The 23,199-nt window shown below is 44.5% G+C and overlaps 1 protein-coding gene and 1 long non-coding RNA gene across 6 annotated transcripts in view; one reads left to right on the top strand and one right to left on the bottom strand.

Annotated features, from left to right (window-relative positions):
- Positions 1-3,055: 3,055 nt before the first annotated feature.
- Positions 3,056-9,453, bottom strand: LOC123281697 (uncharacterized). Its single transcript, XR_006521360.2, has 4 exons — positions 9,187-9,453; positions 8,903-9,085; positions 7,487-7,673; positions 3,056-6,963 (listed from the first exon to the last, which is right to left on the bottom strand). It is a non-coding gene; the product is annotated as an uncharacterized lncRNA (long non-coding RNA).
- The window catches only part of EGFR (epidermal growth factor receptor), a 193,315-nt gene continuing 179,083 nt past the window's right edge, over positions 8,968-23,199 (top strand). For all 5 annotated transcript variants that reach the window (XM_044761434.2, XM_070496260.1, XM_044761435.2 and 2 more), the window contains exon 1: positions 8,968-9,101. In XM_044761434.2, coding sequence (XP_044617369.2) covers positions 9,014-9,101 — 88 coding nt within the window. In that variant the 5' untranslated portion in view covers positions 8,968-9,013. The remainder of the gene's footprint in view (positions 9,102-23,199) is intronic.

Here is a 23,199-nt window from a genome sequence, read left to right as displayed (position 1 = left end):
TGAAGTGACAAGGAGCAGAGGAGAGCTTCATTCTCACCAGTTTCAGCACAGCGGGCTGTTTCCTTCAGAAGATGTGGACCTCTTCAAGGTGGTTCCAGCCTCAGTCAAATAACAATCAGTTCAGAGGGACTGTGGGGTTGGGGTGACCAGGTTACCACGTGGCACTTCCTTGAAGACTTCGTAGGATTATGTCCAAAGGGTCAGGTCTGTCCAGTCACACTTCTCAGAGAATGAGTTGCCCTTCCTGGCCACCGATGTTGCCGGGAAAGCCCAGTGAGGGCATTTACACAGCACACTTGGGAGCTGGGCCTGGAGCTGGAGGAGGGCCGGGGCTAAGGTGAGGCCAGCGGCGCCAGAGGAAAGGCCTGCCCTGCGCCTAGAGCAGGCTGACCAGGGCGCCCTGACTCGGTTTCCGGTAAACCTAGAGAAAAACGATACGTTGAGAGGAGAGGTCTCTCAGGGCGTGCGTGGTTGAGGAGCCACGCATCTCAGGCCATGACCCTGACGGTGCAGGGTCAGGCCCTCCGCGGTGGGTCTGGGAGCTCAATCCGATGCTCCTTCTGCTGGTCCCAGAGGACCACGGCGACACGCTAGTCTCCTGGCTGCCAGCTGAATGAGAACACCCCCGCCCCATTCAGTTTCCCTGGAGACTTTCGGGACCTCCCTCTTCTGCAGCAGGTGCTGGGCAAAAGACACTGCGGGAAATCTAACCAACGATTTGAAAAACAAACTCGAGAAACAGCCCCAATTCTCAGAAAAGGAGGAATAAGAAAAGCAACCAATATTCCCCTCCCTCGTCCTGCGGAAATCAGGGAAAAACGCAATCCTCTCCGGCTAGTCCTGCTTTCAATTCCTCGTTTAAAAGTGAAAGATTGAAAAAGAAACAAACAAAAGAATTCCTGAGGGGAGGGCAAAAATAGCGAAAAAAAAGCGGCTACAAACAAATTCTTACTAGCAAAATCACCATAAAGGGTCAGGCAATCAACTCTGGCCGACCCAGAGATAACCACCTTTCCAAGCACCGTACCCCAAGGGGTAGTTCAGATGCAAGCCCGGTTTCCCTCACGTCTCAGGTGAAATTCTACAACGTCAAATCCCGCAACTCCCCGCCACGCGCCCAAGGGCAGGAGGCCGCGGGGTGTCCCGGCGCCTCTGCCTCCAGTCTTTGCCAAGGCCCTGGGAGGGCTAACGCCTGCGCTACCACGTTTCTGCCCCCGGGCTCCATAGCCCTCCGCCCCGAATGCAGCCAACGTTCACCTTCCCACTGAGATCCCAGAATCAGTCTGGAATCAGAGACTTCTCCCTACCCCCACCTCACACGAAGGGAACAGAATTCAAAGCGACCTTTGAAGAAAGGCGATCGGGGAGCTATTGTGCGGAGTCGCTGGCCGAGCGAGCCCCTCCAGCGCAAGGCGGGACCCGAAGTGCCAATTGATGGCGTCCATCACAGTCCCATTAGCGTGTCCATCTGCCCACGGCTGAGCCCGGACTGCGGTGCCAGCCCGCTTTGGGACATTCATTGCCCTTGTTTCCTTAGCAGCTGTTACAACAAACAGCAGTTCTTTTGAAGGCAAGGAACAGCACTGGTTCTCAAAATTCATAATTAAAAATCTCAGGAAAAAAATCATTGTAGCTAACTTGTGCCATGAGGAAGCTCAAGGATTTTTAAATGATTAATTCTATGTTTAGATTGTTCATGTGACCATGAAGACTAACTGATGGAGAAATATAAGCGGCTGCACTCTGAGCTGTGTTTATTGCTCTGTCTGCACATAGGGAAGGCTTAGAGAACAACTAGGGAGAGAAAAGACTGTGTATACACCCCACAGCTCCAAGAGCACACGCACACAATAGTTTTGTCAAGTGTTATGTGCTAGGTGCTTCCACATTATTTCAAGTCATAACAATGCTGTGTGGCAAGAATTTATGATGATTTACAGAGAATAAAACTAAGGCTTTGGGTTGCAAAGATTGAAAACATAAAACACGCTCAAAGTCACATTTAGTTAATGGCAATTTTAGATCCCTGTTAATTTGGTTACTCCCTGGCCTCCCCTCCAAATATGTATATATATACGTGTGTGGTATTTAATATATACATAATATAAATATGTATATATTATAGAAATATATAAGGTATGAATGCTTATATATCAAACATAAAATAAATAATATAAAGTATATATAAAATATATAATGTGAATATTTAAGTAGGAGTTGAATACCTTCTTGTATAAATTAAGGTATGCTAGGGTATAATGGAGTAAGAAACAGCCTGAAAACTCTGGTAGCCTAACAAAGGTGTGTTTCTCTCTAACTCTTCGCATCCATCATGTAGATGTCACCTATGTGTCCAGCTGAAGGGTTCTGCTTCCTGTCATCATTCTCACTTCAGGCCCTGGCTGAGGAGGAAGTCCCTCTCTGGAGCATTACCAGCCAACAAGATAGAGGGAAAGGTGTGGAGAAGCATGTCCGCTTCTGAGAGTTTCTGCCCAGAAGTGACACAGATCCCTCCATTATGTTACAGAAGTCCAAGGCAGGCTTCCAGGGGACTAGAAAGTACCATCCTCCCATGGGGATGGGGGAGCCAGATCCTGAGGGACACACTCCACACTTCTCCATTGGGCTACAATTAACTGGTCTCAAGCAAGGTTACTAAGAAGGAAAGGCAGCATGCACTTGCCAAATAAATGATCTTACCAGGTGACAAAACTAAATGCCACAGTCAGAAAAACTCGCTAATCTCCAATGACACAGTAATTTCTGTAAATGCAGGCATTGAGAAGTCTAGTTATGTTTGACATTTATTTTTGTAGAGGGCTAGTAAAACATCCTATTTTTTTGTTGGTGTTGAGAAATCAGTGAAATTGATTAAGGAAGAATAGGAAGGTTCCTATTCTTACACACACACACACACACACACACACATCTGATTAGTCTGGGTGATCTTTAACAGGGTGACTAGAAGTTCTATGAGGCCAGGAACTGGTAACTGACCTCTGTCTCCCAGCCACTTTAGACACAATAAGTAAGAGTTGAGTAAATGCCATTTATTCCAACTTGAATTTTAATAAAATAACTAACAACCCTGAAAACTCCTATGTTTTATTTAATTAATAAAACATTATTCATTAATTCTCTCTCTTCCTGAAACAATTCATTTGGACAAGGTTCTTACGCGGTCTTCTGTAAAATAGCAGGGCCTATCTCTGAGGACTCTCTCTGATGGAAGTTTCAATGACTCAGGCTTTCTTGTGGCTCAGTTCTTCAAAATCATCAACTGCAAGAATTTCTAACTTTTTTCAATTGCAGAAACAGAAAACCAATTTACTTTGGATTTCTCTAGCCCTGTTGATCATTTTAAGCTGCAATATTCTCCCCCTTGCAGATCCTCCAGGGCTGCCACCATCTAAAAATGCACTTGGAATCTAACTTCTGGTGACTTCCTCAAAAAGGATTTCTTTCCTTCTATAGTACAGATGAAACGTTTATTCTCTGCATCTATAGTCCTTATGAGGAAAAATAAAGTGACATAACTATCTCTCAATTTAAGAAGTTCCTGAATTCCTGTTTAGAATATAAGCTTGACAGTAGGTCTTTGCCATATCACCTTTATTACATGAGGTGAGACATAATTATAACAACTAAATTACAAACAGCTAAAATACCTAAAAATGTCTCTTTAGTTATTTCCTAATAAAACACACATTCTATCATGCATTAGTTTATTATAGAAAAACAAGCCAGACAAAACTTGATGATTTGCAAGATAAGCAATGATATTTAGTCCAGTCAACTTCCTAATCCTCCACCTCCCATCCTGATTCCCTCCAATGCAAGCTCGTGGGCAGCTAACAGTGAACGATCACTGCACGTGCACCAGACATTGACAGGTAGCCTCTTCTTTCTCTGTTCTTCAACAGAACTGCATTTGTCCCCAGTAATTTTTAATTGGTTTTGTGTGTGTATATATATATATGTCTATACATATGTGTATATATATGCCTATAGAATGTTAACCATAATAATGATAAAGTATAATCATGAGCTGTGGTAAACATTTGTGCTTTTCTATTATTCTATATTTGAAATATGCTAATTTGAAGTGAGGTCTATCATGATACATAATGTATTATGATCTCTGGACCATAATCTATCAACAAATACATATGAAATGAGCAAGAATGAGTTGGATAGAGAAAGGAAGATAAGGGCCAGAGGAAAACCAGAGATGAGAATCATATCTATAAAGTGGCAGTAGCATTATTTAACCAGGAAGGGTGAGGCTGCAAACTTTAATGCCTACAGTAACCATGCAGGCCCCATGAACTGGTGAATCAGGCTTGGTCATGTCAGTGAGAGCTGGAGACTTAATGTCCTTTCTAAAGGGGACACTTATCACCCAGCCAACTGCCATTTTGCATGAAAGCAAGCCCAGTTGGCCAGCACTTCCCATTTTTCAAGAGAAATACAAAATTTAAAATCATATTTTAAATATGAAATCTCCTGATTTTTAAATGATGCCATTAATTCAATTAAAAGAAATATTGAATGGGCCCCACAAAACCACATCTTTATACTAAACTTGATCTGCAAACCACCAGTTGCAAGCTTAAGGCTAATATTTCTAGTTAAAACTACCCCTGAGACAAGCAGTGACACCTTGGACAAAATTATTTAATCTGTTTTAAATCTTTAACATAGGCAAAGATTTGTGCAGTGCCCAGAAATTTCCTACAAGATCCCTGTATGAAGGAAATTAACAATGCCAGAAACTAGTGTTCAAAAATGAGATCCTGTTTTTTAGGCATTACATAACCCTTAGCCCTAGAGATAATGAAAAATACAAATGACATATAATACTAATAAGAATACTAATGACAAATGAATGTCTCAAGCAGTTTTGTGTCAGCATATTATCCCTGAAAAAGAAGTTGTTTCTTCCATACTCTGCCAGAGATAGGTCTCAACTCAGAGTCTAATGCAAATAACTCAACTTGACTCAAAGGGAGAGAGCAAATGGCCAAGGAAACCAAGAAAGTCTGCTACCAGGAGTGCCCAGGAACCTCAGCAGGGGCACCTTCTGAGGTCACTGACCCTCACCTTACAGAAATAGGTCATGCCTGTTCACAATGCAAGATTGCAAGTATAAAAGGACAGACAGTTGAAAAATGTCTCCCTCCAACCCCTAGCTACCTAATTACCCTCCGTCCCCAGTGGCAATCCTGTTACCACAGTCTTGTGTCTTCTTAAAATGTATCTTTAGAAGAGCTGTGAGTGCATGTATGTTGAAATGGAAGGCTGTTTTAGAAATGCATGTTCTCATGGAATTTTAGGACTGGAAGGGATCTGGTTCAGTCCTTAATTCACAGCCCCCTTTAGCACTGCTCCTGCGTACAAATCTTTCTAACGATGGAGAAACCCATTCCGTTCAGAGGCAGCTCATTCCACTTTTAGATAGCTCCAATAGTTTATAAAAGATAATTTTTTAAATTCTGAAATCTGCCACTCTCATGTTTTTCCTCTTTAATCCTTGCTTTGACCTCAGGCGAGAGAAAACAGGTGGTCAAATGCCTCTTGCCTAAGATGGAACTCAAAATATTTGAAGCCTTCCTATCTTCACCCTGCAAAATAACCCGTCTCTCCTCCCTTTCCACAGGATATGTGATTTCTGGAAATTCACTGCCGTGTTCCTTCTAGAAAAGATTAAACTCATTTAAAATACTCAGAAGCCTCTTAAAGAGGAAAACTCCTCATCAGAGGAGGAAAAAAAGTTTCCCATTTGTAGCTGGCAAAGAGAATGCACAGCTTGTGTTATGAAAATTGATAAACCACGTGAGAGTTAATGTGGGAAATACTACAGTCTCAGTATATACTTGCTAATATGGTGTACATTGAAGCCTTATCCAGGAAGCTTTTGGCCAAGTAGAAATTTTGGTTGTACCTACTGCAAAAAGTTTCCAAGATATTCTGAAATAGAATTTGAGGTCCTGAAGTCTCTATTGGTCTCAGGTTTAGAAAAGTTGCAGAATGAGAGTGATGTAGAACATGGCTTAGATGTGGGTTCAAGGAAGGCCTCATGCTAGCAAGCATGCTTTGGGACTTTGGGCAAGTGATTTATTTAACTCTTCCAAGCCATAGCATCATCTTGTTATAAAAGGCAGACAAAAGTGTAACCTGGCTCTGGGTGGTCAGACAAGCTCATTTCTGATCAGTACCTAGTAGCATGCAGTCAGGGCTCCTTGAGCTGTTCCTGTGGTGGCAGCCTTTGCCTGAGATGTGGCCTGGGATGTGACCTGGGATCACTCTCTGCAGAGACTGGGTGCCCGAGCACCCTCTTTGCAGGGCTCAGTCTAGAAAAGTCTCTGTTTTCTCAAGAGGATGTCATTTCTGCCGGCTGGGCCATAGGTTTTTACTTAGCAAGCAACAGCTATCAGTACACTCCGTGTACCTGCCAAAGAGTACAAAATCATCCTGAATGCCATCCCCCACATCACAAGCTCAGAGCAGAAACTCAAACTTTACACAGCTGTCTCAGGAGGATCTTGAGTTCACCCATTCCTCTCCCTTCACTGGGATCAACCACGTATTGGGTTGTGTGCCTGAAGTGTCACACTGCCTCCTTGGTTTTCACAAAACTCTGCTTCTTGAGATGCCATCAGATAATATGGAAGGATGTTATAACATGACAGCACTATGAAGGTTGGTGCTGTCTATTACTAAAAAGTAGTTAGGGGGCCGGCTCGGTGGCACAGCAACTGAGTTTGCGTGCTCCAGTATGGCAGCCCAGTTTCACCAGTTCGGATCCTGGGCACGGACATACATACTGCTTATCAAGCCATGCTGTGGCAGGCATCCCACATGCAAAATAGAGGAAGATGAACACAGATGTTAGCTCAGGGCCAATCTTCCTCAGCAAACAGAGAAGGATTGGTGGCAGATGTTAGCTCAGAGCTAACCTTCCTAAAAAAAAAAGAAAAAAAGCCGTTAGTGAGAACTCTGAAGTCTTCGCACATTGTTTTCTTTTGGGGGATTCATGGGAGAAATTCCTACGCAGTCTTAAAAATTAGTTGTAGCTTCAGTGGATTGGTGTTTTAACGTATGGACAATAGATTTGTGCCACCCCTCATATTTCCTTGACAGATGGCTTAGAGTCAAACCTGGGGCACTTGCTGAGTAAATGCGAGGGACTTGGGTATGCACAGGTCTTCTCTAAGATTCTCTCCTGGCTTCATTCTACCTTCCACTGCTGTGTTTCCAGTTTGACCTTCTCTAATTTGTGTAATTTGTCTCTAGTTGTGTGTCTTTACATTCTGCTTGAAGTTCTTGTTTGCAACATGCAGAGGGAACTAAACCCATGGCCTGCAGAATCTTCATAGCCTTCTCCACCCAGGGGCTAAATGAATTCAGAGGGCTCAGCGGTCTTCCTGATTTGTTATAATAAATAAATGAACACAAATGGCTCTAAATTCAGAGGAATAGTTACCGGTTCTGTGGATGGTGAGGAGCCCTGTGCCCTGCACTTGCTGGATGGGAAGGAAGGATGCACAGTTTCTTTCCTCCATGGACAGGAAAGGTCCCAGCCTTAACTCCACTTCCTGCAGGTTTGTGATCCTTGTTTCAGCAGCCGAGAGACCAGCGCTGCTGAACCTGCCTGATTGCCACTAGTGGATCTTGGGAGGAGAAGAGGGTATTTAGTTGTAAAATGGGGCCCGAGGACATTTGTCCTGGAGGCAGAGGAGCCTTAGGGGTAGGGCAGACTTTGCTGAGGGAATTTAGCTAAAGTTCCTGCAGCCCAAAAAAGCATACATTCTTCTGGCCAATACTTAGTGAATTTCCCTGGCCTTTCTCCTACTTATCTGTGGCTGTCTCAGGGCAGAGGGGCACCTGGCTTCTCTAAAAGGGTCTCCACTACTGTTTGTGTCAAGCCTTTATTCTAAGTGCTTGACTTTTGCAAGGTAATTTACCCCCACGTACTTGCTTTTCAAGTACCCCTGGATGATTCCTGGCATGTGAAACGCTGTAGCTTCCCTTGGTACTCATGCATTCATTCAACAAACATTTCCCAAGGCTAGTCTCTGTGCCAGGAGTTGGGTGTCCTCATTTCAGACGATTTCTTCGAGGGTACTTGACGGGATCTGAAGGACCCTCGTACCTGAGAGCACCATCTCAGACGCCTGGCATGGCGAGGAACGACTTGGCTGCCAGGCCAGCCTCTGACCCCCACTTAGGATCCCGGGGTGCTGCAGAGAAGTTTGGGGCCAGAATAAATGGGTGGTTTCCTCTTCCTTGCCATTTTCCGGCTGTGGGCCTAAGGCTCAGCTAGTTTCCCCAGAGCTGGTACAAGTTTGCTCTAAAAGTTTAAGGGAGGAAGCGGGGAAATGGGAACCCTGTATAAATGAGGCTCGACGGAGGCTGGGTCTCCGAGAGAGCAGGGCAAGTTCTTGAGGACCAGGTCCTGAGGAACAGCGCAGGGAACGCCTCACGCGGAAATGAACTCTTAAAGGCACCCTCAGCTCCGGCACGCCCCCCTGCACCGGCCCTCACCGAGCGCTCGGGCCCACGGGGGCCACCGCTGTCCCCACCGCCTAGTCACTGCCTGCCTGCGGTCCTGGCTGCTGGCTCTTCCTCCCTCCTCCTAGCATTCTGCTCCTCCTTTGCTCCTCCCGATTCCTCCTCCTCCTCCTCCTGGTCCCTCCTCCTTCCAGCCCAGCCTTCCCGCGCCCGCGCCCGCGCCCCCGCCCCCGCGAGCTAGACGTCTGGGCAGCCCCCGGCGCAGCGCGGCGGCCGCAGCCTCCGCCCCCAGCACCCTGTGTCCGCCCGCAGCCAGGGCGGCCGGATCCCGCGCGCGCCCGGAGCGAGCCACCGCGGCCGCCGCCTCCCGGACCAGACGGCAGGCTACCTTTGCGTCCGCCGGCGTCCCCGCCTCGGCGCTGCCGCCGCCGCCGCGCACGGCGCCCGACTCCGTCCCAGGCTAACTGCGGAGACCCGGAGCGAGCGCCTCGGAGGCAGGATGCGACATTCAGGGACCGTCGGCGCCGCGCTCCTGGTGCTGCTGGCTGCGTACTTCCAGGCGAGTCCGGCGCTGGAGGAGAAGAAAGGTAAGGGCGTGCCCGCCGGCCCCGCGCCGCCCCTGCGGCGCGCCCGACCCCGCAGTCGGCCCGGCCCAGCCCGCGCTCGGCGCACCGGCTCCCCGTCCCGCGCCGCCCGCCCCTCCTTTCCTGTTTCCTTGAGGATCGGCTGCGCTTCTAGTCGGGATCGTGGGAGGAATTGGACGTTTCGTTTCTGAGCTGGGAGAGTCCGCGGCGGCCCGAGGAGGGGACGCTACGAACGCGGGGCCGCGGGGCTGCAGGCGGGTGTGGGAACGGCCGCCTGGAGCTCGGGGCCCCGCAGCGCTCTCAACTTTCTGGCTTCACTTTCCTGCCCTCCTGCGCGCGGTCGACGTCCGAGGGCGAAAACTTGCTGCGAGGCGGGCGCGGGGCAGCGCTGGTCCCCGCGGAGTCGGCTCGTGTTTCCGCACGTGCGCCCGGCGCTGTCACCCAGGGGGCCCAACCGGGCCAGGGGGCGCCCCCGAGGGGCCTAGGGACGCTGAGGAAGGACCGGCGGGAATCCACCCTAGCCCTCTCGGACCTCCTGGGACCGGAGCGGACGCTCCGCGTCTCACTCTTAAGGTGATTCGCTGCACCCGGCCTTGCCAGCCTGGGTGCCGGCCCCGCTCTCAGGTCCTTGCAAGCCCTTTTCCCGGGTGTTGAGCTGCAGCCTTGAACTGGGAGGCCCGAGAACTCGCCTCTGTCACTAACTACCTGTGGCTACCGGGAAAAGTGGACTTAGTTTCTTCTTTGGCAAAAAAGAGGGTGCGGTCGGACCCCGCTTTGGGCGCAGATCTCTCGCCCCGCGCGGTCCTCCTGCCGCCCCGGGACCTAGGCTCTCTGCCAGTCCGGAGCTCCCTCCCGGGCGCCTGCGACCCTTGAACCCGTGGGGTCTCGTGAAGTGGTGGCTTCCTGGGAACTCTAGAGATTTGCCCCCACCTGCTGCCCTTTGGTCACCTCTCGAGGCTTTGCGGTGGAACTGGACAGAGCGGTAGGACCTGCCGCGGCAGGACTGCTGGGTCCTGGTGCACAGCTCCCTGTGGGCGGAACCCATCTGGCCAGGTCCCCAATGGTTTTTAAAAATAGTGCTCACAGCAAACTTTCCTCCTCAAAATCCCCAGATTTTCTCTTTGGGATGTGCCTTTTAGCTTTTGGAAGAATTAGGCCAACCAAAATATTAAACTTAATTAAAAAAACCCACAACGAGCTGATGTACGTGGTTCACGTGTGCCAAATGTCCAGACCCAACATGAGCGAGTCTGGCTTCGTGACTACCGACCATAAACGCGCTTGACATGAGAAATATGCCTCAGAAGGTTTAATTGCACAATTTCAAAATTGAGCGGCCCGGGTTCCAAGAGTCAGGTCTGTACTTGCTGGTGATGTCATTGGCAGAGAGTTGGGGTTTGAGGCTGAGTGCGTTAGTTGGGGGAGCTAGTTGGGGGAGCGTTAAGGCGTAAAGCAGTGGTTCCCAAACTGTGTTGCAAATTAGAATCAGTTGGGATTTAAAACGAAACAAAACAAAATAAAACAAAGATCGATGTCTCGTTCCCACCTCCGGACCTTCTGATTTCTTTGGTCTAGGGTGAGACCCGGGCATTAGGATTTTTAGAAGCTCCTCAGGTGATTCTGTTGGGCAGCTGGGTTTCGGAATCCCTGGCATAGAGGAGAGATTGGTAAAGTCTTGGGAAAGGTTACCTGCCAATGTAAAGAGCTCTTTTGGAACATCTGGAGTTTTAACAATCTTGCAAAATGTGGGAAAGAGGAAGTGGGGGTGATCTCAGTACTAAGGGATTAGTCTTTCCCTGAAAGCTTTGCCTCCTTTACTGAGTCTGAAGGGCTCCCTGTCCTCCGTGCTGTGAGCCTGCACCTTGCTTAGCTGACAATAGGGTCCTCTTAGGCTGGTGGTGTATCTCCCTTTCTGCTGCAGGGGCCCCCATCCTTATTTTAAATTAAACTCTTAGAGTGCCTCCAAAGCATCACTTCTCACTCCAGAAATGATCCCAGTTCATTGCTGTTACCCCTTTGAACACTACTATTGCTGCTTGGAGATTTGTTTCTGAGGAAAGCATAAAGACCACTTAATTTGCCTGTTAGTCCCATATTTGCTTAAAACAGAATGCTCCTGAATAAAATAGGGAGCGTGGACAAACACATGTCATTCAGTTAAAGTAAAATGAAAAGACAAAATTTAAGGGGAAAATTTTTAAAAATATGAGATCTTTTTACAAAAAGTGTCAAATTTGGTCAGTTTTGTTCAAGAAAATTTACTCAGTTTAGAGAGATTTATTTGGTTCTGGGGTATGGTATCTTCTGTTCTTATTGCACTCAGTACTGTCAGGCACTATTTTGTGTCCTTTTAATCCTTACATCAAGCATATGAGGTGAGAACCCTCATTATATACGAGGAAACTGAGGTACATAGAAGTAAAGTGACTTTCTCACAGTTAGTAAGAGGCAGAACTAGGATTCAAACTCGGGCCTTCTAACCCAGAGCCCTTGCTCACCCACCTGCCTCCACTGTGTTGTGTGAGTTCTGGTTTTAGGAGAGCCAGAGTAGGTGTGTGTAAGCATCTAATGACAGGTGCTGGGACGGGCAGGAAAGGACCAGGGAACCGGCTCGTTAGAAAGGCCACTTGTATGAGACTGGGGAGAAACATCTGTCTGTTCACTGGTCTAGACTCCTGCTCACAGTTACTTGGTGGTCGCTCTGGCCACCTTTTGTGAAGGCAGCTCACTCACCAACTGTGAACATGGGGATTGCTTGAGGGATGTTGAGCAAGCCCCTTACTCTTGCAAAATAGAGGTAAAGGTCTTGCTCTAGAAACAATCCTGGGTGGTATTCCAAGGAGTTAAGAATTCCCAGCGGCCGGCCCAGAGGCGCAGCTGTTAAGTTCGAGTGTTCTGCTTCTCGGTGGCCTGGGGTTCCCCGGTTCAGATCCTGGGTGCGGACATGGCACTGTTTGGCAAAAAGCCATGCTGTGGTAGGCGTCCCACATATAAAGTGGAGGAAGATGGGCGTGGATTTTAGCTCAGGGCCAGTCTTCCTCAGCAAAAAGAGGAGGATTGGAAGTAGTTAGCTCAGGGCTAATCTTCCTCAAAAAAATAAAAAGAATTCGCAACCAGGCAAACCTGCCCTGGCCCCTCCTCTGAAGACATTCTTGATTATTAGGTCTGGGCTGTACTGAAGAGGAGCAGATGCAGAAACTCTGAACCACTATCCAAAGTGAACCCTCCTTTCTTTAAGGAGATCAGATTTGAGGAAGCCCAGTTCAGTCCTGGCCTGGAAGCCAGGAGGCCTGTCTTCTCAATCCAGCTCTCTGTGAAGGTGGATACATCACTTAAGCTCCAGGCTTCTGAATCCTCATTTCTGAATTCAGTGAATATTTACTGAGTGCATAGAATGTGCCAGATATTATGAGTTAAAAGAGGAGGGGTAATCTTAATGGTTTCTATTATTGCTTTCAGAGTGTGATTCTTTAAGCCACTAATTAAGTATTAGTAAATTGCTTTTCAAATCTGAAAAGGAGACCAGTGGTCTGTGTGTCTATCCTATATTTACACCCATGTAGTTCTGTCTAGAAGTAACTGGCTGATATCTCTCATTGGCTTTTGATTATCATTTCTGGATTTATATATTTAGTTTCATAGTCCATAATTTTTCAGAAACTTATCTGAATTTTGAAAAAGCCGATTGCCCAACTCCATTGTGCTACATTTAGACTTGGTCCACATGACGGCACTAACTTGTTTTGAAATGTTTTTAGAGTTAGTGTCAATAAAGATAAAGGATTCCACCCTGTTTAAAAAGAAAATACTGTTTTTCCTTTGCTCTAAGCTCCAGGACCTAAGCTCCAGGATCTAACCTACTGTCTGAACCTTTTTTTTTTTTGAGGAAGATTAGCCCTGAGCTAACATACACGGCCAGTCCTCTTCTTTTTGTTGAGGAAGACTGGCCCTGAGCTAACATCTGTGCCCATCTTCCTCTACATTATATGTGGGACGCCTACCACAGCATGGCTTGCCAAGCGGTGCCGTGTCTGCACCTGGGATCTGAACCGACGAACCCCGGGCCACCGAAGCAGAACATGTGAACTTAACCGCTGCGCCACCAGCCCGGCCCCTGAACCTTTTTTTTTTTTTTTATTGAGTTAATGATAGGTTACAATCTTGTGAAATTTCAGTTGTACATTAATGTTTGTCATTCGTGTTGTAGGTGCACTACTTCACCCTTTGTGCCCACCCCCCACCCCACCTTTCCCCTGGTAGCCACTAATCTGTTCTCTTTGTGCACATTTTTAAATTCCTCATATGAGTGGAGTCATACAGAGGTTATCCTTCTCTAACTGGCTTATTTCACTTAACATAATTCCCTCAAGGTCCATCCATGTTATTGCAAATGGAATGATTTTGTTGTTTTACAGCTGAGTAGTATTCCATTGTATATATATACCACATCTTCTTTATACATTTATCTGTTGATGGGCACTTAGGTTGCTTCCATGTCTTGGCTATTGTAAACAGTGCTGCAATAAACATTGGGGTGCACAGGACTTTTGGGATTGCTGACTTCAAGCTCTTTGGTTAGATGCCCAGTAGTGGAATGGCTAGATTGTATGGTAGTTCTATTTTTAATTTTTTGAGGAATCTCCATACTGTTTTCCAAAGTGGCTGCACCAGTTTGCATTCCCACCAGCAGTGTATGAGGGTTCCTTTTTCTCCACAACCTCTCCAACATTTGTTACTATTAGTTTTAGATATTTTTGTCATTCTAATGGGTGTAAGGTGATATCTTAGTGTAGTTTTGATTTGCATTTCCCTGATGATCAGCGATGATGAGCGTCTTTTCATGTGCCTATTGGCCATCTGTATATCTTCTTTGGAGAAATGTCTGTTCATGTCTCCAGCCCATTTTTTGATCGGGTTGTTTGATTTTTTGTTGTTGAGTTGTGAGAATTCTTTATATATTATGGATATTAAGCCCTGAACCTTTTATGACAGGAGTTGCAAGTCAACTCTAATATTAAATTGATGATTATGAGTGTTTAAGGGAAGATAGCCCCACGCTGGTGCCTCAGGCCCTGGAATGGGGATGGGATCAGAATGGTGGGGACACTGAGTTTGTTGAAGGACCCACCTGAGAAATCATTTAACCTTTGCCATGTGGCTCACTGTGAAAAGTGGTGTTTGTGTGTATGTGTTTTAGTTTGGACTTAGTAAGTAGAGTAGAAACGGGCTTATTTAAAGTTAGGTTTTCCTAGTAGGGGTGTGTTTTGGGAAAAGATCAAAGTTCGAGAATATGGCTCACCTATGCACTGTTTTCATGTAAATATAATTTAAAAACTAGATTCTGCTCCTCAGATCTGTACTGAATGAATTCTTTTTGTTTTCTTCTGTCACTTATGGACATTTGAAATTATGATCAGAAACACTTTTGGTCTCTGTTGATTACTACTGGCTTATTCTTGAGCCATTAACACATAAGGAATAGAGTATAAATCTTAGCTTATTCTCGTATAGATCATTCGCATTTGACATCATAGTTTCTGCTCATACCTTCTTTTTCATTTTCCTCCTAAAACATTGTCTTCTCTAAGAAAATTCCATTGGTTGGCTCTTTGCCCATCGTCTGAGGATGACCTGCCATCTGGACCATGGGCATAAGCAGGTTAGCTTGAATTTGGGCAAGGATCCAGGCTTTGAGACTTACGTCAGATAACCGGTTTGACTGAAATTTTCATTTTTCCAGAGTCATTAGGTACAGCTTTCTTCTTACACATTTAGATAGACACACTCAATTCAGTTGTCTAGAAAGTTTCCTGAACTAGCTGGGAGCGGGAGGGGTGGTTGGGGCCAGTGAGCAGTGGTGGCTTGTTTACTTAGCCCTGTTAGAAGCTAAGTGCTGGATTTGACATTTTAATCTCTGAAGTATAATATCAAATGCCTGACCCTGTTGACTAAGCATCCGTGAACTACATATGCTTAAAATAAATTTTACTCCTACCAAACAAATTTTAGTAGCTTGCTTAAGAAAGTAGTAAGTGAAATCTAGCATGAGGGGATTGCTAAGCTATAGGAATTTCCTTTTTGCTCCACATTATAACCTATTCTGGTGAGTTCTTACAAAAAGACCCAGAGTCCAAGTGTCTTTTCTGAATATATCTGGAATTCTCATTAACAAGAGCCTTAAGTTGCGATTTAGGGGACTAGTGGTTGATGAGAATGCCTGTACACAGTCCTAAATACACCCGTAGTTGCACCCTGTTACTAGTAGGCCAGTGCACATGGCCCTGACTTGGTATAAATACTTACACAAATTAACCACTATTGTTTGTACTTTGAGTATAAGGACAAGTATTGCCACCTATTATAGTGTGGGCTTTTATTTGCATTTTTTTCTTTATGCTTGAGCCAAGGTGACTAGTTTTCACTGTTCCATCCACATTTTGAGCTGTAGGAATGAATCAGACTTGGTACTTGCCGTAAGTGTCTGTAAGTCAATTAGGGAAAGAGATCTGTAGATAACAAGTGTGAAAATGTCACAGAACCAATGACAGAATTCTGTACAGGATAAGTAAGTCTTCTAGTATTAGTTTTTACTTTTAATTCTACCTGGAAAGAGGGCCAGAGATAGCCCTAAATGGAAAGGATTACTCATTTGGGCTTGCAAAGAGCTATGGATGTTTCCCCAGAGAATACCATGAGATGTGCATTCCAAGAGATGTGTCAGTGGTAGCTATGTTCTGAAGAGCACCGATTATTCAGTGTGATGGGAGGAGAAGGGTAGATGGTGATGCTACAGTTCATAGAGAGCTTTGCTATATTCCTATTTGAAAAGGGGGTCTCTTGGAGTTGTAAGCTAGGAGCAGGCATAACGTGTTTGGTGTTTCGGAAAGACAACTCTAGCAGCAACGCGGGGAATAGATTGTGGAGGCAATTGTGGAAGTAGGGAGATCAGTGAGGAATGAGACATGGAGAGACAATGAAGCAGGAGCAATGAAGGTGCAGAACAGGTGACTCGGACTGATTGGAAGGGAAAACTGATTGGTTATTATGTGTAATGAGTGTAAGAAATAGAGAATCCCAGTATGACACACGGCCTCTGACTGGGATGCCCGGATAAGTATGGAATCCACTCACGGAGCTTGTGAATGCTCCAGGAGGAGGACGGTCAATTGGGGGGATGTGAAGTGCTCTCAGGTAGAAAAGTCCGGGACACAGTAGAATATACTGGTCTGGAGCCCAAGAGAACACTGTGCCCTTGAATTGTCATTTTATTGGATATTTCAATTGCAGGTATTACCTTTAGCTGAAGAATAACCTGGCCCGGTCTGTCTCATGCTCACTATCACCATCCATATCGAGCCAGGCCAGGTTGTGGGTTACCAGCTGCTTTCCAGACAAGGCTGCTGTGGTTAGCAGCCTGATTAGTTGCAGTTATCAGCAACTGATAAATAAAATATTGTGCATATAAGTACATTGGGAATCATATTTGTATATCACTGCAAATCCTCAGATAGGAATCCCTCATTTCTTATTTAAGACAGCATCAGACTACTTGGTTTTGTACATTAGTGACTGGACCAAAAAGACTAGGAGGTGACTGTTTTTTTTAAAGCAGTAGTTTTTGAATCTGCAACCTACCTTAGAGTCACCCAAGGAGCTTTTGAAAAAGAAGATGTCTTGCTCCACGCAATTGAGTCAAAATTTCTGGTGGATGGAGCAGCGCACAGATTTTTAAAAACTCCCTGGGCCATTCTGGTGAGTGGATTAAGTGGTGTATGTCGCTTGTGGCAGAGAAGGAATTTTGAATTTGTTCTCCAACTCCCATTTCTTACTCATTGCATGAACTTCCTCAAGATCCAGGAACAGTTTTATATTCATTAGTAAATCAGTCTCAAAGTTACATTTTTTTCATGACTTAATTGATGAAAATTCTGTTACAGTGGCTCTCAGAGTATGTTTCCTAAGACAACAGCAGCACCTTGAACTTGATAGAAATGCACGTTCTTGGATCCTCAACCCAGGCCTCGGAATAAGATACTATGGGCTGGGGCCCAAATTTGTGAGTACAAGTCCTCCAGGAGATTCTGATGCATGTCAGAGTTCGAGAACCACTGATACACTCATGCACACCTCATGCTGGGTTCTGGATTTACTAAAGGAACAAGGTAACTGTGCTTGTCCGTAAAGGACTCACATTTTGAAGGGCTGAGCAGGGAGAGAGACATGAAAACTCACTGTAATGCAACGTTTTATCATAGAGATGATTTGGGATTTCAGTGGGAGCCGAGAAAAGCGGGTAATTCTACCTCTGTGATAGGGGCAGTTTCTCAAAAACAACTTTATCTGGACTTCGAAGAATGAGATTTTTGCCTGGTCTCCAGACAAAGGGAAGAGAATGAGAACATGCTGTGGGCCTAATGCTAGGGTTTCAGAATTTCCTGCTTTATTTTTCTAAGTGACCATAGGGAAACTTACAATGTCAATAGTAAAGTGCCTGAGAGGCGACACATTGTACATTTAAAAATGGAGGTGGTCATTTGGTCATTTTTATTTTTTTAAAGTAACAACTAGATGTCAAGAATTGAACTAGAGTCTGGAATGTGGTTGATCATTTTAACGTTCTCCCAGTAGCATGATTTTTCCCTAAGAGTTGTTCTAATAAGAAAAATGACTACTTCACATCCTTTAGTGAACTTTTACTATAGAAAGCAAAGAAAGGAAGCAAAAGTCTGCATTTCTAGACACAGTAAATACATGTTGAATCACACTGACTCAGAAAGTCTCTCAGATTAATTGAGCCACTGCCACTTGTGAGTTAAAAGATGTCCATTTTGTGACTCACTCTTGAAAATTGCACACATTCACCTGTTTGCTTGGAGAGATCACTTGGAAGCAAACAGGTAAGTTTGTACCAAGTAGAGGATAAACTCGGGCTGTGGGTGCAGCCTGTCTATTTGTGCCTTTATGTCAAAGGAAAGAGAGCAGGGATTCTAGACCACTGTTTACTTAGCAGCTATTTTAATAGCATTTACGAAGGATTTTATTTAAGAGCAGAAATGTGATACCTGAAGGTTCTCCTGCTATTGGTGTGTGGGCCTGCACATGGTGGTGACGTCATGATGGCTTTACCAGTTGTGCTTCCTTGCACATGACATCATTGTGATCATTTGTTAAATTTTTTTCTCTTATTCCAGGTTTTGGAGAGAATTGATGCATATAGTCTCTCCAGATGATAAACTGACGTTTGTATCTGAAAAACTGTGCATTTTTAGTTTCTTTGCCCATACTCGTAAATTTGTCACTATTTTAGAGTCTGGAATAAAAATAAATCATTTATTGAATATAGTACTAACTTGCACGATCCTTTTTTTCAGTCAAGTATATTTTAATATGGTACTAGAAAGTTAAACAATTATCTCTTTTACAAGAAAATAAAAAAACCCAGAACCCCAATTTCATCCGCTTTTTTTTTTTTTTTTTTAAAGATTTTATTTTTCCTTTTTCTCCCCAAAGCCCCCCGGTACATAGTTGTGTATTCTTCGTTGTGGGTTCTTCTAGTTGTGGCATGTGGGACGCTGCCTCAGCGTGGTCTGACGAGCAGTGCCATGTCCGCGTCCAGGATTCGAACCAACGAAACACTGGGCCGCCTGCAGCGGAGCGCACGAACTTAACCACTCGGCCACGGGGCCAGACCCCCGCTTTTTTTTTTTTTTTTTTTAATTTTATTTTTTTCCTTTTTCTCTCCGAAGCCCCCCGGTACATAGTTGCATATTCTTCATTGTGGGTCCTTCTAGTTGTTGCATGTGGGACGCTGCCTCAGCGTGGTTTGATGAGCAGTGCCATGTCCGCACCCAGGATTACGAACCAACGAAACACTGGGCCGCCTGCAGCGGAGCGCGCAAACTTAACCACTCAGCCACGGGGCCAGCCCCTCATCCACTTTTGATGAAGTCCAGATGAATGACAGAAAAACAAAAGGTGGTTGTTGAAGAATCATTATGTGACCTATGGTTTTTAAAGTATTGATTTTAAGGAGCTTTCAAGAATGATGAATTTCAGAACTTTTTCTTAGTTTTGATTTGCTGCAAAGTTAATAGAGAATCAGAAACATTATCCGTAGAGTTACTTCTTGATTTCTTTGTCTCTGATGCCTTTTCCTGGTACTTTATGCATGCGACATACATACGAGTGAGAATCATGTATTGCCTTAATCTACCCCTCCTCCTTTCCTCCCTTCCTCCCTTCCTTCCTTCCTTCTTCCTCCCTTCCTTCCTTCCTTCCTTCATTCCTTCCTTCCTTTCTTTCTTTTTTTTCAAGCTGTTATGAATAAGCCTTCACAGAGAAAGAAAATTTTGGCAAATGACTGCAAAAATATACTGTATCATTTCTTAAAGTTAGAAAATGTCAAAGATGTTCAGTGTTCGGGGCCGGGCCCCGTGGCCGAGTGGTTAAGTTTGTGTGCTTCGCTGCGGCGGCCCGGGATCTCACCAGTTTGGATCCTGGGTGCGGACATGGCACCACTCATCAGACCACACTGAGGTGGCATCCCACATGCCACAACTAGAAGGACCCACAACTAAAAAAAATATACAACTATAAGCTTGGGGGCTTTGGGGAGAAAAAGCAGAAAAAAAAAGATTGGTAACAGTTGTTAGCTCAGGTGCCAGTCTTAAGAAAATAAAAGATATTCAGTGTTTATGATTATTTTTAGTACAAATATGCATACACATGTTTCATTCCTTGAAAAGTAGTGTTGACTTAGGAGTTTTGCTCAGGACATAGCTTGTTGTATTTTTTCCCCTGCAATCTGTTGTTAGTTACAGTAGGAAGAGAAAACAGGTTAGAATCTACCTAAGCCAGTTGCAGTTTTCATAAAATAAACTAGATGGTTCCAAGCCTCCTTCCAGCCTGATACATCTATGAAATTAAAAGCAAATCTGAATGCGTGAAAGATATGTATTTAAACATGTTGATAATAAGTGTGTTATCCCTATAATTTAGATGCTAATACATTGATGTCATAATAATAATACCTTGCATTTGTACAGCACTTTACAGTTTACACAATGCCTTAACACCCATCTCTCTGAGCCTCCTAACAACCCCACAGGGTGGGGATAAGTATACCCACATTTGAGGACAGGCCCAGGCTCACAGATTCTGCACTGTGACTGTGATCCCTGGGCTGGTCAACATGCAGGTGTCAGGAGCTGTTCCTGCTGTACAACAGACGCTGTTTCCTAACACCATGCCAGATGTCGTAAAAGTTCACCCTATTCCTCCACTATTGGTTTTTAGCTATTGAGGCCTCCTAGTCACTTTTAGTCCTATTGGTGAATCAGAAGACTAATATAAAGTGTCCTTCGAGGTTTCTGTTATACTTCCATTATTATACCTAATGCTCCACACAATCTCTGTGTGTTCCACTCCAGTTTTGTTCCTTCCTCAGTTTTTCTCGTTTTGAAGTACTTTTTCAGACTCTCTTTATATGTATTATAATTGCCCATTTCATAAAATATAGGGCAATGAATTTATGAGCCTTGAAAACATTTACTTTAGAAATTAGAATTATGACTTTTTAAAGTTGTGTCATAAACTTCTGTAAATTTGCCAGACCGATAAATACTTGAAGAGAAAATGAGGGGAGAAAGTAACTTGGTGTAGCAGTTGGGTCGGTTAGCAATGCCGATGGCTACCTGTGGTAATTCCCTCACACAGATGTGTAAAGAGTCCTTGCTGTGACTTAAATGGAGCACCCACTTAAACTCATTAGGGTGTGTAAGCAGCTATTACGAGAAGAGACAAACTTCACAAGTAATGTGGCACTACAGGATTGCTCATTTCCTAGCTTTCTCTTTCTAAGAAGCCATTCTGGCTGGGAATATACTTTGAAGCATTGACTTTATGCAGAAATTGGTATGAAATTCAAACTTATTCACTTTGAGGAGCTTTGTTGGTTGAACAAATGGAACGTGAATGACAGTAGATCTCTCACTGATGGTGATACACCTTTTCTAAGAGAAATTTCAAAATACAGTGCAGTGCCTGTTTTCCTCCATTTGGAAAGAAAGAACTTTATTTTGTTATTGTTTATTCTTAACCTACTGGAAACTTTTCAGTACTCCTGCAGAAATTCGCCAACAGCATGTTTATATTTCATAATTATCAAGTGAACTAGGAAAAAGTCTCGTATGTGATCTGAATCATTGATCTCCAGCTGCCGTCGGTGAACTGCAGTTTAGAGAATATCACTAAGTGGACACATTGATTTTTTGAGCCTGAGATGATGCATCTCTTTTTGAAAAGAAAAGAAAACTTTTCCATTAAGCAGGCAGTTAGTGTATTCATTTCAGAATGGTTTTAGGAAGTGCGCCTCTCCGTCTTTCAAAAGTTACTTGGGCAAAAGCTATGCCATTTCACCTTCAACCAACAAAGTCTGCCCAGCCAAGGCAGAGTAGAAAGTTGAGCAATTTGGTGAAACAGGAAAACATCGTCAGACAAGTTGCTCGGTTTTTCACTTCACTTTTGGCTTCTAGAGACTCGTTCTTGTTTAATTGCAAACTTCGTGATGTGCCTGGTTTGGAGGAGAGATATTGAGTGAGAAAAGTCCTAGGTGGATGGAAGACTCGGGTGGTTATCTGAGTGCATCTTCTCTCATGACTCAGTATTGTTCTTAAAGTCTGGACTAGAAAAGCTAGGCTTTTACATTGTTGGGCAATGGCTACTAAATAGTCATAATGTTGCCCGGTTGCAAAAACAAAACATTCAAACTATAGCCAGGGAAATAAGTAGTCATGAATTCAAGGCCTGAACTATGCTAATGAAACCAATGAAAACGGGGTGCCAAGGTGAGGAAAGTTGCCAATAGTTTGTTCTTCTCTTGCAATTTTGGGGATTTTTTTTTCTTTCTTCTTGGACTTCATTTCCCTCCTAGGCTGCTTTCTCTCATTAGGGTGATAAGGGAAGAGTAGAATGGGATAGAAACCATAGGTGAAATGCAATGGTGGTGAGCTCAGGGATGCTGAATGTACTTTGTAGTCTAGTAGAAGTTTTACAGGCTGGGTGACTTCTGAACACTATTTACAAGGTTGATTTTTAATTAAAAGAGAAGCACTAGGTACCACATAATGTAATCACAGTAGTACTGATCTTGTGACCGTCACATGTCCTGTTCACAAGATGTTCTCCAAGCCAAAAAAGGCCCAGGCTAAGTGTAAGAGTAGTTTTAAAAGTAGCAGATAGTAATTAATTAATACCCAGTGATTTTGAAATGAGCCACCAAACATGCCAACTCAGTAGCATCATCTTAGAGATGAAGAGAGAGTGATGAGATTGAGTCTGTCTCTGAGGAAGCAGTTTAGTGCAGTGGGGCAGAGGTTCAGTGTGCCTCTCAGGGAAAAAAGTATGTCTGCAGGTGAATTTCCTTTCAAAGAGAAGTGAAGTTTCACTCCCTGAGCAGAGCTCCATTTGTACATACTTCTGTTCTGTAGCAAGCAGAATCCTGGCCTGATCTGGATTGGCCCTAACATTTTGGGGGGATGTGTCTCATGACATAGGAACCAGGATATGTTTATAGGTTTACTTTCGTTTAGAAGACCGTTGGTTTTGTTGTTGTTTTTTTTCCTGTATAGCGCTGGGCCAGTTTTTAAACTGCTTTTGATTTCGTTGTACAGCCTGATGATTTATCCCTGTGCTATTTTCACATTAGAGCTTTTATTATGGTTCCTATGAAGGCCCCATTTCTGGTCTATTTTTCCCTGCTCAACCTTTCTTCCCTTTCATCACTAAAGCACACGTGACAGTGATGGCCATGCACATTTCCTCGAAATCCAGCCTTTGTATCTTCATGGTCCCTAGACACCTGGACCATCTCATGAAGAGAAGGACAAACACCCTGCCTGGAGCACTTGGCCCTTTGACCAATAGTTAAGTTCCCTAAGGAGAGAAAAGAATGGATCTCTATTCCCCCTTTCAATTGTTATTGGATCTGAAGTTAATTGAGCTGTTTCAGGTAATGCTTAGGACATTTGTGGTGGATTCTGAGCTGCTGTGCGCCCACACCCGGTGGCCTCCATTTCTATCTGGGACTCTATCCTCAGAACTT

Source organism: Equus asinus, chromosome 1 (genome assembly GCF_041296235.1).
Source record: "Equus asinus isolate D_3611 breed Donkey chromosome 1, EquAss-T2T_v2, whole genome shotgun sequence".
Taxonomy (NCBI): domain Eukaryota; kingdom Metazoa; phylum Chordata; class Mammalia; order Perissodactyla; family Equidae; genus Equus; species Equus asinus.
The sequence above is the reverse complement of the archived record's forward strand: the minus strand, read 5'-3'. Positions and strand labels throughout refer to the sequence as shown.